Here is a 19,071-nt window from a genome sequence, read left to right on the forward strand (position 1 = left end):
TCCCAATAGGCCATGGACACATCTGTCAATGGATTTTATCACTGACTTACCTTTGTCTGCGGGTAAAACAGTTATCTTGTTAGTAGTGGACAGGTTTAGCAAAATAGTACACTTCATTGCGTTACCCGCACTACCTAATGCTAAGACTCTTGCTCAGGTATTCATCAGTGAAATCGTGAAGCTTCACGGGGTCCCTTCCGATGTTGTTTCGGATCGGGGAACCCAGTTTATTTCTATGTTTTGGAAAGCTTTTTGTTCCCGTTTGGGGGTACACTTGTCCTTTTCCTCAGCTTTCCATCCTCAGTCGAATGGACAGACTGAGCGTACCAACCAAAACCTTGAGTCATATCTAAAATGTTTTGTGTCTGAAAACCAAGAGGTGTGGTCATCATATTTACCGTTAGCCGAGTTTGCCATAAATAATCGCCGTCAGGAATCTACTGGCAAGTCACCATTTCTTGGTGCATATGGTTTTCATCCCCAATTCTGTACTTTCAAAGAGGGGGGGTCTTCTGGGGTTCCCGAAGAGGAGCGGTTTTCGTCATCTCTTTCTTCTGTATGGCAGAAAGTGCAAGCTAATTTGAAAAATATGGGAGGTAAATATAAATGCATGGCTGGTCGCCAGGTCCGGACCTAGGAGTGAATGACTATGTGTGGTTATCTACTAGGAATATTAAATTAAAGGCTCCCTCTTGGAAACTGGGTCCTAGGTGTATTGGTCCTTACAAAATAGTAGCTATAATTAACCTCGTGGCTTTTCGCCTGGAGCTACCTCAGACTTTTAAAATTCATAACGTCTTCCATAAATCGTTACTCAAAAAGTATGTTCCACCTCTAGAACCATCACTGCTGCCACCCCCTCCTGTTATTGTGGATGGTAATCTAAAGTTTCAAATATCCAAAATTGTTGATTCTTGTCGGGTCCGCCGTTCTCTTCAATATCTGGTGCATTGGAGGGGTTACGGTCCCGAGGAAAGAATGTGGGTTCCAGCGTCTGAGGTAAACGCTGACTGGTTAGTTCGGGTTTTTCATGCCTCTCATTCTGAGAGACCTAGTCCTGAGTGTCCGGAGGCCCCTCGTGGAAGGGGGGGTACTGTCACGAGGGTGTCAAGAGCCACGTCTGACTCCGGGAATTCGCAGCGGGTGGCTGCGCGTTCAATGTACAAAGACAGTGCTGTTTCGTAATGGTAGCTTTCTGGGTTTCCTTGCAATCCTTTTTGGCTCACTCAGGGATCCGTAGCTTCTCCTCCTCAGCTGTTTCTTGTCCAGCAATCCCAACCTCCTTATATTCCCATCTCCCACTTCTCTGGTTGCCAGATATAGAGCTTCCTGCCTGGACTTCTATACTGACCCACTGGAGCTGAGTAGCTGAGATCCCTGGTTGTTGTTCCAGAGTGTTACCCTCTGGATCCCTGTTGGGCCTTGGTGGTCTGCTGTTGTCGCCCACCTGGGATTATATGTTTGTCTGTATTGTCTGTCCTCTCCTTGGTGTTTTCCTCTTAGTGTCAGTGGTGCGGACTAGTGATCCTACCGCCCTGTTCACTACACAGGGCTCATCTTAGGGAAAGCCAGGGTTTAGGCACGTGATCGCCGTACGGGTGAGGAACCCGTCTAGGGACGTCAGGGCAGTCAGGTGCCAGCCGCAAGGTGAGTCAGGGGTCACCACCTTTCCCTCTCCCTTGGACAGGGCCTTCTCATTTCCCTCCCTTTGCGTGACGCCGGTCATTACACATATCCAGGACAGTTGGGTCCTGCATGTAATTTCTCAGGGCTACCTTGTGGACTTGAGCAGTCCGCCTCCGGACAAGTTCGTCCAAACAAGGCTTCTTCCCAGCAACAAGCAAAAGATTCTAGAAAATTATGTGCTAGAATACTTCCAGAAGGGGGCCTTAGAAGAGGTTCCTCTCCAAGAGAGGGGAACAGGTATCTACTCCCTAGTTTTTCTGGTACCAAAGAATACCGGAGGTTGGAGGATGATTATAGATTTGAGGTTCTTCAACCGTTTCATAAAACAAAAGAAGTTCCGTATGGAAACTATCCAGTCGGTGACCAATCTTCTTATGCCGGGAGATTTCTTGGCAACCTTAGACCTCAAGGATGCTTATCTCCATATTCCCATCCATCCTGGGTCCAGAAGATTCTTGAGGATCGCGGTAAACATCGGGGGGGGGGGTCCTAAAACATTTTCAGTTTGTGGCCCTCCCGTTTGGGATTTCTTCAGCCCCACACATATTCACCAAAGTGGTGAATATGAAACCTGAAACCTTAGCGCGGCCACCACAGAGACCACCTCTGTGGTGGCCGCGCTAAGGTTTCAGGGCCTGAGTATAGTTCCATACCTGGACGACTGGCTCCTCAGAGCTCCTTCCCAAGCGATCCTGTCCCAACACTCCCAACAGACTGTCACATTCCTGCATCTGTTGGGATGGATAATCAATTGGGACAAATCACAACTTCAACCAGCCACCTCGGTAAGGTTCCTGGAGTTCATGGTGGATTCAGTCAGGATGACGATTCATCTCACTCCCGGAAGAAGGCAATCCGTGCAACAGACAGCCCGTTCTCTTTCTGTACCAAAACGATTCGAACATGGATGAAAATGTTGGGACTAATGTCTTCAACCGCTCAGGCGGTACCTTGGGCATTATGGCATCTACGTCCGCTCCAGTCAGAAGTACTAGCCAAGTGGAATCACAGTCCAGTGGGACTCAATTCTGTGCTCTCCCTGCCTTACAAAGTCCGATCCTCTCTAAGGTGGTGGTCCCACCTCAAGGACTGCAAGTCCCTGATCCAGCCCTCTTGGATCATACTTACTTCAGACGCATCCCTAGTAGGCTGGGGTGCACATCTTCAGGACATGACAGTCTAGGGAACTTGGACACCTCAGGAGAGGTTATTGTCATCAAATCTCCTGGAGATCAGAGCAATCAGACTAGCTCTTTTTCATTTTGCTCCATTCATTCGAGGGAAGGCAGTGAAGGTACAATCAGACAGCATGACCGCTGTGCTGTATATCAACAAGCAGGGAGGCACGAGGTCACAAAGTCTCCTGAGAGAGATAGGGGGTGATATTGGATTGGGCAGAACTTAACCTCACCCACTTATCAGCCGTTCACATTCGCGGAGTTCTCAATGTGATTGCGGATCGCCTGAGCCGAGGTCTTCCAATCGGAGAATGGTCACTTCATCCAGAGGTCTTCAAGGAGATAACGCTCAGGTGGGGCATGCCAAAGATCGATCTCATGGCAACGAGGTTCAACACCAAGGTGGAGAGGTATTGCTCCCTTTACAGGGAGGACAACCCGGTGGCTATAGATGCCCTGTCAATCCCATGGAGGTTCAGGCTGGCCTACATCTTCCCTCCAATTTCCTTGATACCAAGGGTCTTGATGAAAATCAGGCAGGACCAAGTGTCAGTTATCGCCATTATCCCATACTGGCCGAAAAGAGGTTGGTTTACCCAACTCTTACAGATGAGTCGGGGTCAATTTCTGAGGCTTCCCCCAGAGAGAGTACTGGTGTCGGGGGACACCCAGATCTCCTCAAATCTTCAAATGTTCAACCTGACGGCCTGGAGGTTGACCAGTCCCTTCCAAGGATAGAAGGGCTATCAGGGTCTGTCTTAAGAACCTTAGAGCACTCCAGATCAGAAGCTACCAATAAGGCCTACTCCAGAATCTGGAAGATCTTTTCATCCTGGTGTACAAGGCATCAGAAAACATCCGCTGAAGCTTCCATCCCGATAATTCTCCTACTTCTTCAAGACGGTCTGGACAGGGGGCTATCACCAGCTACCCTTAAAGTGCAGATTTTATCAATCCATGCTTGTCTCAACAGAGCTATTTCTCAAGACCCCCTTATCAAGAGATTCCTGGAGGGAGCCTCAAGATTAAAGCCTACAGTAATCAGACCTATCCCTGTTTGGGATTTATCGGTCGTGCTCAGGGGGTTATCATCTCCCCCCTTTGAGCCCCTAGAGGAGGCGGGATTCAAGTTCCTGACCTGGAAGATCACCTTCTTGTTGGCTGTTACCTCTGCAAAGCGAGTTGGGGAACTCCAGGCTTTTTCTGCCTTTGAGCCTTATACAAAGTTCCTGCAGGATCAGGTACTTCTCAAATTTTTGCCTACTTTCATCCCAAAGGTTCCTTCCTTTGACAATATCAACCAGGTGATCTCCCTGCCAACGTTGGCTCCACCCCCCTCCTCTGAGGAAAGAGGGCTCCATACCCTCGACATTTCATCACCACCTTATCCTCTGCACTGCTAAGCTCCGCCCCCTGCACTGATCATATGATGGTGACATCACCCCAGGTCCTTCATCACCTCTTATACTCACAACTGCAGAGCCCCGCCCCCCTCCACTGATCACATGACAGTGACGTCACCGCAGGTCCTTCAGCTCTGGCAGTGCAGCAGATACTGGGCAGGTCCTGGTCGGTAGTCAGGGCTCTTGTTCTCTCTGGTATCAGCCATTCCTCCAGCCTGCAGGTAAGATGAGCTGTGAGGAGACAGTGTGGTGGAGAGCTCAGACATGTCACCTCTGGAGATTCTCCTCCATTACACACAAGGGATCCTTCTCCGCTCCTCAGCTTAGTATGATGGGGGAGGAGTAGTGGGGATAGTGGGGGTTGTCATCATTCACTGGCCCCTGACTGTCCTGGTGAGGGGCCCCTGCATCCAGGAGGAGAATGAATGGAGCAGGGCCTGGCCTGAGCTCAGCTCTCTCCAGTCTCTTCTCTAGGAGTTCTGGACACAGCTGAGCACAGCCCAGAGGTGGGACCTGCATCTATCAGACATTTATCTCCTGTGGAGCCACCAGAAATCTCCATGCTGGGGCCCCTGGAATCCAAGTGGTGGGGGCTCTAAGAAGCGGGGCCCCTCCAGGCTCAGGAAGTGCAGTTCTGGAGGTGACATCTGGTCTTGTCCTCTGAATGATTTCCTCTCCTCTTCTCATAAAGGCGCCTGCAGTACTAGAAGCCTCCAGCTCCTCCAGGTCTCTCCTCTTCTCCTGAATGACCACCAAGGATGGACAGGAAGGAGATCAGCAGAAGAATATTAGACCTCACCTTGGAGATCATCTCCCTGCTGAGCGGAGAGGTAAACTTTTCTAGATTTCTCTCCTCTTTATTGTATTCTGTAACAAGTCAGACATCGGGAAGGAGAATCCATCATAGGAAGTGATAGGAAGAGTCCAGGGTCCTGGAGAACGGCCTCCAGACCTTCCAAGTGATGGAGAACCTGAAGATCAGCCCCCAGTATGGTGAGTGATGTGTCATGTGGCCAGTGACCAATAGTCATGTTGTAGGAGCCATGAGAAGGTAAGTAGGCACGTTGTACCAGGAGGAGAGGACGGAGGAGAGCACATGGCCCCTGAAGGGTTTATTCCCTAAGTGTCTCTCTCCATCCACAGGAGTACAGAATAGTGAAGAAGACATCGGGGGACTGTGTGACTCCCATCATCCATCTACAGGAGTCAGGAGGGCAGAGCAGGACCCCTCACCCCATCACAGAGCCTCCCCCTCACCCCCTGATACATGAGCAGAAGATCCTAGAACTCACCCACAAGATGATGGAGCTGCTGACTGGAGAGGTGACACTGCTGGGAATGCTGGGAAATTCTCCAGTAACAGCACTGGAGGGGTCTGGGTGATGACGGTGTCATTGTGTTGTCAGGTTCCTATAAGGTGTCAGGATGTCACTGTCTATTTCTCCATGGAGGAGTGGGAGTATATAGAAGGACACAAGGATCTGTACAAGGAGGCCATGATGGAGGAGCACCAGCCTCTTCTATCACAGGGTAAGAGCCGTCATGTGCAGTGTATACACGTGTGTGCAGTGACATGTAATGGAGGAGCACCAGCCTCTTATATCACAAGGTAAGAGTCGTCATGTGCAGTGTATACACGTGTGTGCAGTGACATGTAATGGAGGAGCACCAGCCTCCTATATCACAAGGTAAGAGCCGTCATGTGCAGTGTATACACGTGTGTGCAGTGACATGTAATGGAGGAGCACCAGCCTCTTATATCACAAGGTAAGAGCCGTCATGGGCAGTGTATACACGTGTGTGCAGTGACATGTAATGGAGGAGCACCAGCCTTTTATATCACAAGGTAAGAGCCGTCATGTGCAGTGTATACACGTGTGTGCAGTGACATGTAATGGAGGAGCACCAGCCTCTTATATCACAAGGTGAGACCCATCATGTGCAGTGTATACATGTGTGTGCAGTGACATGTAATGGAGGAGCACCAGCCTCTTATATCACAAGGTAAGACCCGTCATGTGCAGTGTATACACGTGTGTGCAGTGACATGTAATGGAGAAGCACCAGCCTCTTATATCACAAGGTAAGAGCCGTCATGTGCAGTGTATACACGTGTGTGCAGTGACATGTATTGGAGGAGCACCAGCCTCTTATATCACAAGGTAAGAGCCGTCATGTGCAGTGTGTACACGTGTGTGCAGTGACATGTAATGGAGGAGCACCAGCCTCTTATATCACAAGGTAAGAGCCGTCATGTGCAGTGTATACACGTGTGTGCAGTGACATGTAATGGAGGAGCACCAGCCTCTTATATCACAGGGTAAGAGCCGTCATGTGCAGTGTACACGTGTGTGCAGTGACATGTAATGGAGGATCACCAGCCTCTTATATCACAGGATAAGAGCCGTCATGTGCAGTGTATACACGTGTGTGCAGTGACATGTAATGGAGGAGCACCAGCCTCTTATATCACAGGGTAAGAGCCGTCATGTGCAGTGTATACATGTGTGTGCAGTGACATGTAATGGAGGAGCACCAGCCTCTTATATCACAAGGTAAGAGCCGTCATGTGCAGTGTATACACGTGTGTGCAGTGACATGTAATGGAGGAGCACCAGCCTCTTATATCACAAGGTAAGAGCCGTCATGTGCAGTGTATACACGTGTGTGCAGTGACATGTAATGGAGGAGCACCAGCCTCTTATATCACAAGGTAAGAGCCGTCATGTGCAGTGTATACACGTGTGTGCAGTGACATGTAATGGAGGAGCACCAGCCTCTTATATCACAAGGTAAGAGCCGTCATGTGCAGTGTATACACGTGTGTGCAGTGACCTGTAATGGAGGAGCACCAGCCTCTTATATCACAAGGTAAGAGCCGTCATGTGCAGTGTATACACGTGTGTGCAGTGACCTGTAATGGAGGAGCACCAGCCTCTTATATCACAGGGTAAGAGCCGTCATGTGCAGTGTATACACGTGTGTGCAGTGACATGTAATGGAGGAGCACCAGCCTCTTATATCACAAGGTAAGAGCCGTCATGTGCAGTGTATACACGTGTGTGCAGTGACATGTAATGGAGGAGCACCAGCCTCTTATATCACAAGGTAAGACCCGTCACTTGCAGTGTATACACGTGTGTGCAGTGACATGTAATGGAGGAGCACCAGCCTCTTATATCACAAGGTAAGAGCCGTCATGTGCAGTGTATACACGTGTGTGCAGTGACATGTAATGGAGGAGCACCAGCCTCTTATATCACAAGGTAAGACCCGTCACTTGCAGTGTATACACGTGTGTGCAGTGACATGTACAGACGTGGTGTGAACAAGGCCTTACACTGACGATCTCTGCCCCCCCCCCCCTTCCCCACAATAGATGGCTGCTCTATAATACACGGCATCTGCAGTACTTGGAGAAGACAGAGGTGTCAGTGCTACAGTCCTATAGTAACACGTGGTGCACAGAACCCCGGTGCCATGTGTTACTATGGTAACAGCCCCCAGCTATTCGGCAGTGACCTGCAAGGGGCAGTCCAGGGGCTTCTATAAGGAGCGGCCAGGTCCTGTCTACATGAGTGTGGAGAAGCTCGATTCTGCTCGGTCTCAGAACCTATTATCACTGCGCTGTAACTCCAAGCTGGGGTCAGTCCAGTGACCTGGCGCTAAGATCGGAGACCTGGGGGCCATTGTCAGGTGGTGAGATGTCAGGATTCAGCGTCTCCATACTATGGAGCACATTAGCTAAGAGGACGGTTTATGTTTCCTATAGTGACCACAACACAACAGCTCGCAGAACATCTGAGGAGATCCGACTATTGGTGGCAGTTTATAAGATGTTATGTTTATACTCCTAGGCCTGGGTTATATCTGATCACTGATGAGAGTGATCACCATGTCTCACCTTGATGTCCATGACCACACCATGGACTGTCTCCATACTGGCCAGGAAAGAGGACCCTCCGGGATCTGAATTATGGAGCGGAAAGTCTTCTGTACATTTGAAGGGGTTTTCTGACATTTTTATACTGATGACCTATCCTCACTATAGGTCATCAGTCATATAGAAGAAACCGCAGCACTCTCCTGTCTTCAATTCAGTGGAATTTATTTCACCAGCAAAAAAAATGCGACGTTTCGACCGTAAAGGTCTTTCTCAAGCAACATACAGAGTGAATAGTAACAGACATATATACCCATTCAATCCCTCCCAGTAAGTCACATGTCCCAATTAAACATGTAAATGAAGTGAAAATTACACCAATATAGTGGATCCTCTATCATCCACCCACCTGTGATGAAAACCAATAATATATTCCTCCTCTCTATCCACACAGTGACAAAATCATATACCATTAACATGGTGCTTACTCACAAAGATCATTGCAAAGTCTGGCTGGCACATCGTGGAGGGGACTTGCCTCTTCTTCCTGTGTAGTGTGAAAAGGCGCGCTTCCCAGCGTCTCCATGTCAGAGCTGCGCATGCGTCATGAACACGTGCAGATTCATGGAAGACGTGAGCTGTCTAGCGCTCCTGCAGGGTCAGTACAGAACCGGCTCTCTCTGCTGTTGTGTTCCTCCTCCTGCTATGGTGACGCCTGTATTCACATCGGGCAGGCGTGCCACAGCGAGACTCGGGGCTGCGATTCAGCACTTCTAAGTGTATTCAGTGCTGTCCATGTGTAGCCATTGTCTCTGCCATGTACACAGTGCTTCGGTCTTCAGAATTAACCCTGTCAGGACTACCTATTAGAGTTTTAACCCCTACTGATTGTCGATTTTGTACTGGGCAATCCTTAGCCTCAATTACTACCACAGAGAGTGTCCATTTATATGGCCAAGTCAGTAGGCTCCAAAAATGCCATTCGACTGCAAATATGCAAAATCACTCTGATTGTGGTTTACTGACAGAAGGGGGCTCCACGGTGGTAAAAATGAAGACAGAGTTCAGCAGCGTGTATTCCACCGCTATTTCTGTATCCATATTGCCAGGGTTATGCAACAGTCCTCTCTCATTCAACGGCAGGAATATAGGTCCAGTCATAATGCCACTTTTGAGGGCTCAGTCAGCCATTTGGGAGTCCCCATTAGTGTTGAGCGAACTTCTGTTTTAAGTTCAGCGTCTAAAGTTCGGCTTCCGGTTAGCGGAGAATCCCGATATGGATTCCGAATTCCGTTGTGGTCCGTGGTAGCGGAATCAATAATGGCCATTATTGATTCCGCTACCACGGACCACAACGGAATTCGGAATCCATATCTGGATCCTCCGCTAACCGGAAGCCGAACTTTAGACGCTGAACTTAAAACAGAAGTTCGCTCAACACTAGTCCCCATACCCCCAATCTTTTTTAAGAAAGAAGGGTTGGGGTCGTCCCAAAAAAACATTTGCGCTCAAGGTCTCTGAGCGGGGTACGCTCCCCCAGATACCATGCGTGGGAGGTCTCCACGCTATCAGGGCCCTCGATGTTCAATGGGGCCGGGGGTGCATCCCCCATTAATGTGGAAGAGTCGCCACCACCCACAACACAGTCTCTTGATTCACTCAATAGGACTAGGGGGTCATCCGTTCCCAAATTCACCCCTTTTAATACCGGTGTAACGTCTCTGTTGAGGTCATCCCATTCATACCAGCCCATTGTCCAACTGTGGATAACATGGACCCTACAGTATTATGTTAACAAGGGCCATTTATCAAGAGAAGGCTATCCATCACATGGCAGAGGTACGAAAGAGGTAGTGGAAAAACGCACCGTGGAAATCATTTAGGCCACTATAAGCTTCACCCTGAACCGTGAAAACATGTCGGCATATAAACACACACACTGTGAGGCAGCAGAGGGGTATACGTTACTTTGATGCTTTCAACGTGGTGGTCCCGCTGTCTGTACTCTCCCGGAGCAGAGGTCCCCTTGTTGATAGTGCCCCCAGACTTTACCAATTGTGCAAATATCTGTGGAAATAAAGCTGAAGTTAAAATAATGTATAAATCAGAAATTCATACATACATCTCAACCAACGGTGGTTGGGTACATCACTTCAATAAAACAAATACTAGGATTATGTATAATAGTCCTATCACAGTGTGGAGGAAGAACAAGTCTCTGTTCAGTCAGTATAGTGAGCCTATCTTGAATTCTCTGTTAAGGCCTTTGGGTTCAAGTGTTTGCAGTTCAAATATCCATCTTAGTTCTAACTTTTTTAATAGTCTTTCTCTATCACCTCCTCTTCTTTGTGGTAATATCCCATCAATCACCCGGAACCGAAGTTGGGAAACATAGACACAATGTTTCAAGAAATGTTCTGGTACCGGTTGTTCATTTTTCGGGGTGTCCTCCTGTCTCTCTCCTGAGAGTAGTTTACGTATAAGGTAGCGATGTTGGTTAACCCTATTCCTGAGCTCCTGCGTAGTCTCTCCTACATAGAGCAGCCCACAGGGACACTGTAGTGTATAGATTACGTATTCTGACCTGCATGTGTAATAGCCCTTTATCTGGTATACCTTGCCTGTTCTAGGGTGTGTAAAGCTGCTACCTTTCAGCATATTATTGCAGTTGCAGCAGCTCAAACAGGGGAAACAGCCTCTCCTCTTTACTTTGGGTAATACTGAGGGTTTTGTGTCGGCATGTATCAGCCTGTCCCCTAGATTATGCGACCTTCTGTACGAAAGGAGGGGAGTGTCGCGGAATTTTTCAGTTCCAGGGAATGTCTGTGACAATATGTGCCAATTCTTTTTGAGGACCTGTGCTATTTGTGTACTTTGTGCCGTGTACGTGGAGACGAAGGGAATCACTGAATACACTTAGAAGTGCTGAATCGCAGCCCCGGAGTCTCGCTGCGGCGCAGGCGTCACCATAGCAGCAGGAGGAACACAACAGCAGAGAGAGCCGGCTCTGTACTGGATGCGCAGGCGCACTGACCCTGCAGGAGCGCTAGACAGCTCACGTCTTCCATGAATCTGCACGTGTTCATGACGCATGCGCAGCTCTGACATGGAGACGCTGGGAAGCGCGCCTTTTCACACTACACAGGAAGAAGAGGCAAGTCCCCTCCACGATGTGCCAGCCAGACTTTGCAATGATCTTTGTGAGTAAGCACCATGTTAATGGTATATGATTTTGTCACTGTGTGGATAGAGAGGAGGAATATATTATTGGTTTTAATCACAGGTGGGTGGATGATAGAGGATCCACTATATTGGTGTAATTTTCACTTCATTTACATGTTTAATTGGGACATGTGACTTACTGGGAGGGATTGAATGGGTATATATGTCTGTTACTATTCACTCTGTATGTTGCTTGAGAAAGACCTTTACGGTCGAAACGTCGCATTTATTTGGCTGGTGAAATAAATTCCACGGAATTGAAGACAGGAGAGTGCTGCGGTTTCTTCTATATGACGCATCCAAGGGGGAACTTCTGACTGGCTCCCAACAAGGCTAGCACCACCACAAGATAAGACTTGAATTTTTCGTTGTGCTGCTATACACATTTTTTCCTATAGGTCATCAGTGTTGGATCAGCGGGGGTCAGAGGACCCTCACCGATCAGCTATTTGAGGAGGCAGCGACGCTCCTATCACCACCGCAGCCTCCGCAGAGCTCACCCAGCACAGCGCTGCACATTGTATAGTGGTTGTGCTTGGTATTCACTTCAATAGGACGGAGCTCCTAGGCCATGTGACCGATGAACATGACCAGTGGCTTAGGTTACTCTACAAGGGTCCCGGGTGTCAGATCCTCACTGATCAGATACTGATGACCCATCCAGAAGATACTGCAACATGTCTGAGGTGGCGAGTTGTAACTCAGCTGCAGTTTTGTAATTCTCTTATGCTGCTCCCTCTCCGGCTTGTCTCAGACCTGCAGTCGCTCAGTGGCGCCTCCTGTGTTTCCCCTGCACCAACATCTCTGCGGCCCAAATCATTTAACAGCATGTGCACAGAAAACTGATGCACATTAGACCAGAAATCATCTCCAGGTCCTGAGCAGCCCTAGACTCAGGGGCCCATTGTGGGCATCTCAGCACAGGTGGTGAGGAGCAGAATATTATTTCCCCCAATAACTAAACCTAGAAGTTACGTAGCTGATAGAAGAGTCTGATCTACGGGAGGCCATGTATTCAGTCACTGTGTGCTTGTGTCTCCACAGATGGATCCAGGAGGAGAAATCCACCAGAGAGATGTCCCCGTCCTCTGTATTCCCAGGACTGTCCAGAGGAGAAGGTCCCAGAGAACCCTCAGGTAGATGGAGCTGAGCCCTATACACATCTATATAGGAGGTCCTGCAGTCATAGAAGGGTCATAGATTGTGGGGGTCTCTTCTGTGGATCTGTTAGATTTCCCACCTGTCTGCTGTATTGTACTGAATTGTTACAGATGACAAATCAGGGGGAAGATCTGACTGATATTAAAATGGAGGATGAAGAAGAGAGGATGATGGGCGATCCACCATGTAAGAGTGAGGTGGAGAAGGACATTCTAGGAGATGTCACCACAGGTATGGAATCATGAATGGAGAAAGTGACTTCAGATTCTGATGAAGTCTTCTCCTTATCCAGCTGACATCTGCCGACCATATGACTTCCCCTCTTTGTTGCCCCGTCCCTTAGACAGAACGTGACAGTTATTTCTTTAAACTCCCTTTATGACAGAACGCCAAAGAGAACAGCAAAACACAAAACAATAGCTGGGGCTTATAAAAGCTAAACCATAAATTACATGTAAATGGTTCCATTGAAAGAAAGAAAAAATTGGTCGTTAAATGACAACTAGCCTAGTCATTAAGGGGTTAAAGCTGTTTGGTTGTTGTGTTTTTTCCTTCCTTTCGGTGCACTCCTGTCCTCAGCTCCATGATGATCAGGAAGCTCCGATGTCACATGTGATTATTGTACAGACACAGACGTCTCAGTGATGGTCACCTGCACTCACAGGACACGTCATTAGCTCCACCTTCTTTATTCTTAATAGGACCTTTTGTTCCCCTTAGAACAGTTCTGGCTAACCTCCGGTACTCCAGCTGTGGGGAAACTACAACTCCCAGCATGCTCCATTCATTTCTATGGAGCTCTAATAACAGCCAATCAAGTGTGCATCTTGGGACTTGTAGTTTACCACAGCCGGTGTGCCGGAGGTTCGACATCACAGCCCTGGGGTACTTTCACACTCGCGTTTAGGACGGATCTGTCATGGATCTGCAAAAACAGATCCGTTACCATAATACAACCGCATGCATCCGTCATGAACGGATCCGTTTGTATTATCTGTAACATAGCCAAGACGGATCCGTCATGAACTCCATTGAAATTCAATATCAGGCTGATCCGTTTTCTATTGTGCCAGATTGTGTAAGAGAAAACGGATCCGTCCTGGCACACAATGTAAGTCAATGGGGACGGATCGCTTTTCTCTGGCACAATAGAAAACGGATCCGTCTCCCATTGACTTTCAATGGAGTTCATGACGGACCCGTCTTGGCTATGTTACTGATTGGCTCAGTTTCGTCAAGCGGAGAGCAAAATGCTGCAGGCAACGTTTTGGTGTCCGCCTCCAGAGCTGAATGGAGACTGATCGGAGGGCAAACTGATGCATTCTGAGCGGATCCTTTTCCATTCAGAATGCATTAGGGCAAAACTGATCCGTTTTGGACCGCTGGTGAGAGCCCATGACGGATCTCAGAAACTGAATGAAAAAATGCGAGTGTGAAAGTAGCCTTAGAACATCCTGGATTCTTAGTGTAATGGACCCAACAAGGTGCTGGAGACCTTTATTATAGGTTCTGATTGATGACCTCACTCTGTCTATTCCGCTGCATCCTGAAGATGTCTATATCTAGACTGTGCGGCTATAAGTCTATACAGACCATATTGTCATGTCCATGAATTCAGCCTGAGATGTGTGCTTTACCTTGTGACAGAATATTTTGCTAAATGTAGATGTTGCTCATGATCAGATTCTCAGATGATCACAGTCTTAACCCTTTGAGGTCATGACGATTTTCCATTTTCGTTTCTCACTCTTTGCCTTCCCAGCGTCCATCTGTTCCTTAAGTGACATGCTCCTTTCAGTGTACCTCCGCCCCGCTGCTGCTGTCTCACACAAGCTTAGTCCAGACTGCATTAAAATAAAACAGCAGAAGGAATTAGGAGCTGTAATTACAAACTTAACCTGCTGCTGGAGGAAGGAGGATCTCATCATGTACTGAGAAGTGTGAGGTTTTCAGCAGCAGGTACACTAAAAATAGCTCTAATGATGCTGACTTAATCATTATCCAAGTCATGCCTCAAGACCTGTTTAAAAGGTCGGACACTGACTTATAGGATAGCCACCTTACATCTGGTGGCATTAGAGGCAGAGCTGGTTTATACCATATATCCAATTACAGCCTAATAGGAATGTTATAGGTTTGTCCTCTCTGTAGTTTGAAAAATAATCACAAATTCCAATTTTTATTTTCACAGAGAATTCCAGTAAAAATATTAAGAGCAAAGCTATATTATCACTAAATTATAAAGAAGAAGATGAAGATGTCCTGCAGCTCTCCTCAGGAGAAAACCTCATTACACTTAATGTACACCCAGGACTTCACAGTACAGATCTATTACATAATCCCCCTCATCATGAAGAAACTTCTCCTGACCAATTACAGATTGTTACCACAAATACAGGTCAGAAAGGGGATAAAAGGTTTCAGGGTGGTAAAGAGTGTACAGAACAATCAAGACTTTCTACACACAGAAAAATTCACACAGCAGAGCAGGAATGTGGGGAATGCTTTACAAGTAAAACAGATCTTGCTAAACATAAGACAATTCCTACAGGAGAGAAGCCATATTCATGTTCACGTTGTGGGAAATGTTTTACAGAAAAATTCTGTCTTGTTAGACATGAAAGGATTCATACAGGAGAGAAGCCATATTCATGTTCAGAGTGTGGTAAATGTTTTGCAGATAAATCCAATCTTGTAACACATGAGAGAAGTCACACAGGAGAGAAGCCGTATTCATGTTCAGAATGTGGGAAATGTTTTGGACAGAAATCAAATCTTGTTACACATCAGAGATGTCACACAGGAGAGAAGCCATATTCATGTTCAGAATGTGGAAAATGTTTTAGACGGAAATCAAATGTTGCTAAACATGAGAGATGTCACACAGGAGAGAAGCCATATTCATGTACAGAATGTGGGAAATGCTTTAGACAGAAAGAAGATCTTGCTAAACATCAGAGAAGTCACACAGGAGAGAAGCCATATTCATGTTCAGAATGTGGGAAATGTTTTAGACAGAAATCGGATCTTGCTAAACATGAGAGATGTCACACAGGAGAGAAGCCATATTCATGTACAGAATGTGGAAAATGCTTTAGACAGAAATCGGATCTTGCTAAACATGAGATAAGTCACACAGGAGTGAAGCCATATTCATGTTCAGGATGTGGGAAATGTTTTACACAAAGATCAAGTCTTTGTATACATAAGAGAATTCACACAGAAGAGAAGCCATATTCATGTTCAGAATGTGGGAAATATTTCACACAGAAATCAAATCTTGTTAAACATCAGAAATTGCACACTGGAGAGAAACCATATTCATGTTCACAATGTGGGAAATGTTTTACACAGAAATCAAATGTTGCTAAACATGAGAGATGTCACACAGGAGGGAAGCCGTATTCATGTACAGAATGTGGGAAATGCTTTAGACAGAAATCGGATCTTGCTAAACATGAGGGAAGTCACACAGGAGAGAAGCCATATTCATGTACAGAATGTGGGAAATGCTTTAGACATAAATCGGATCTTGCTAAACATGAGATAAGTCACACAGGAGCGAAGCCATATTCATGTTCAGGATGTGGGAAATGTTTTACACACAAATCAAGTCTTTGTATACATAAGAGAATTCACACAGAAGAGAAGCCATATTCATGTTCAGAATGTGGGAAATATTTCACACAGAAATCAAATCTTGTTAAACATCAGAAATTGCACACTGGAGAGAAACCATATTCATGTTCACAATGTGGGAAATGTTTTACACAGAAATCATCTCTTGTTAGACATCAGAGAATGCACACAGGAGAGAAGCAATTTTGATGTTTTATATGTTAAATTCTTTGTAAGGGCTCATTCAGATGGCCGTATGCTGTCCGCAAAAATACTGAATGCTATCCGTTTTTTTGCGGATCCGCAAAAAAAATGAAACATGCCCTATACTTGTCCGTGAAAATCAGGACATGGCCCCATTGAAGTCTATGGGTCCGCAAAAATGCTGAATGCTATCCGTTTTTTTGCAGATCCGCAAAAAAACGGATATCATTCAGTATTTTTGCGGACAGCATACGGCCGTCTGAGCCCTTAGAAGGAACTAAAATTCTAAAACTTGACAGAACTGGAGAAACTATATTGTTTTATAGATATGGGAAATGTGATAAGAGCAAAAAAGAATTTTAAACCCATCTTATTCACAGACATTACATTTTGGGCAACATGTGTCACATTAGTGCAAGTCTCAGAACACTCTCACAACTTGTCTGTAACTTATGTCTTGTAGCTATTTTACAGCTGAGATTTGGCTACAAAAAATATCTGCCAAACTGCAGAAGTCGTAGTTGACCATGATTTGCTGTCACGAATAATTGGGAGGGAAGGGATACCAGAATAACAACAGAAAGTGAAACACAAAGAACTAAGCCTGAAGGCTACGGAGAGGGGAACGATCACCTCCTAGGAAACACCTAAACCTGGCCCTGACTCCTATCAGCATATATAGACCCTGAAGGTGGGAAAATACATACGCCGGAACCTAAACCCTAGGAGCCCTAAAGATACTGACAGGGAATGAGACTACTGGTTCCTTCCCAGGTGAATGAACCAGCGTCTCCCTGAGGCCTAGTAAAAAAAAGCACAAGGGAACAACCAAATATAAAGAGCTGTACAACTTCTTATAGAAAATAGATGAGCAGGAACACAGGAAAGGTCCACACACCAACTCTTCGAAATCCAAGCAGAAAATATCAACCGCATGGTAAGATCTGTGAGATCAAACTAAATAGGGAATGCAGTAATGACCACAAGCTACACCTGACAAGAGGTGTGGTCATTACCAAACATCAACACTGAGAATCGAGAGACTCAGTTAGCCTCATGTGCAGCAAGTCTCTCAGATCTTCTAACCTCTGACACGGGAGGTACCGTGACACTTGCATTGTGTTCTATCATGGAAAAGTCACACATGACCTGCGACCAAGAATCCAAGTGTTGGATTTTATTTGACTGTCATGACGTATAGCATGTCGTGTTGTGAACCCATTGACAGTCATTATTAGAGTTGAACGAACCCGAACTGTAAAGTTCGGGTTCGTACCAAACTTTAGGTTTTTCGGTACCCGAACATTTACATAAAAGTTCGGGTTCGGTGTTCGCCGCTTTCTTGGTGCTTTTTGAAAGGCTGCACAGCAGCCAATCAACAAGCGTCATACTACTTGCCCCAAAAGGCCATCACAGCCATGCCTACTATTGGCATGGCTGTGATTGGCCAACTGCAGCATGTGACCCAGCCTCTATTTAAGCTGGAGTCACGTAGTGCCGCCCGTCACTCTGCTCGGATTAGTGTAGGGATGAATGCAGCTGCTGTGAGGGAGAGATCAGGGAGAAATCTTATGAAGAACTGCTTTACTCAGCGATCTACAGCAAATGTGTTTTGTGGGTGCAGTGCACAATTGTTTTAAGCCTGCCCTGAGCCAACTACTACTGAAAACAAACTTTTTTATTTTCAGTTAGTCAATATCAATACATAATCGGCAGCCATTTTATGCAACGATAATGCACCAGCACAGGATATCTGCAAGTCCAGAAATACTGCTTTGAGACACTGGGGTTAAAAAAAACCTTTTTTTCATATAGTGCACATCTAGGATTAGACGTGCATAAGTGAGTGTCACATTTAGGCCAGAAATACAGCTTTTTGCTTACTGGGGTGAAAAAACCCTCTGATACAGTACAGACCAAAAGTTTGGACACACCTTCTCATTCAAAGAGTTTTCTTTATTTTCATGACTATGAAGGCATCAAAACTATGAATTAACACACGTGGAATTATATACATAAAAAACAAGTGTGAAACAACTGAAAATATGTCATATTCTAGGTTCTTCAAAGTAGCCACCTTTTGCTTTGATTACTGCTTTGCACACTCTTGGCATTCTCTTGATGAGCTTCAAGAGTTGACATATTTTCAGTTGTTTCACACTTGTTTGTTATGTATATAATTCCACATGTGTTAATTCATAGTTTTGATGCCTTCAGTGTGAATCTACAATTTTCATAGTCATGAAAATAAAGAAATGAATGAGAAGGTGTGTCCAAACTTTTGGTCTGTACTGTATGCTGCATATCTGGGATTAGACGTGCATATAAGTGACTGTGAAATCTAGGCTACAAATATGGCTTTCTCATACTGGGGTGAAAAAAGCCTCTGATATACTGCATATCTGGGATTAGACGTGCATAAGTTACTTTGACATTTAGGCCACAAATACCGCTGTCATATAGAGTTTTGAAAAAAAAAATTGTGCAATACCCTACATCAGGGTTTTTATTGGCGGTTAATTATTTTTAACAGACTTAACCACTTTTTACTTTGCTTGGTGAACGCTAACTATAAGGCAAACATCTAATAAGGGACATGGTCATGGTGGTGGTGTTGGTGGAGCCTCTGGTGCAGGGAGAGGACGTGGCCGTTCTGCCACAGCTACACGTCCTACTGAACCTACTACCTCAGGTCCCAGTAGCCGCCAGAATCTAC

The 19,071-nt window shown here is 46.2% G+C and overlaps 1 protein-coding gene across 1 annotated transcript; it reads left to right on the forward strand.

The window, feature by feature from the left end:
- Positions 1-12,703: 12,703 nt before the first annotated feature.
- LOC120990649 (zinc finger protein OZF-like) lies at positions 12,704-16,346 on the forward strand (the record flags this gene model as incomplete). The annotated part of the gene is made up of 3 exons (XM_040419564.1): positions 12,704-12,764; positions 14,725-15,495; positions 15,844-16,346. Coding segments are annotated over exons 1-3 (1,335 nt in total), but the record flags the coding sequence as incomplete, so codon positions are not given.
- Between the last annotated feature and the right edge of the window lie 2,725 nt (positions 16,347-19,071).

The sequence above is a fragment of the Bufo bufo genome, chromosome 2, assembly GCF_905171765.1.
Source record: "Bufo bufo chromosome 2, aBufBuf1.1, whole genome shotgun sequence".
Lineage (NCBI taxonomy): Eukaryota > Metazoa > Chordata > Amphibia > Anura > Bufonidae > Bufo > Bufo bufo.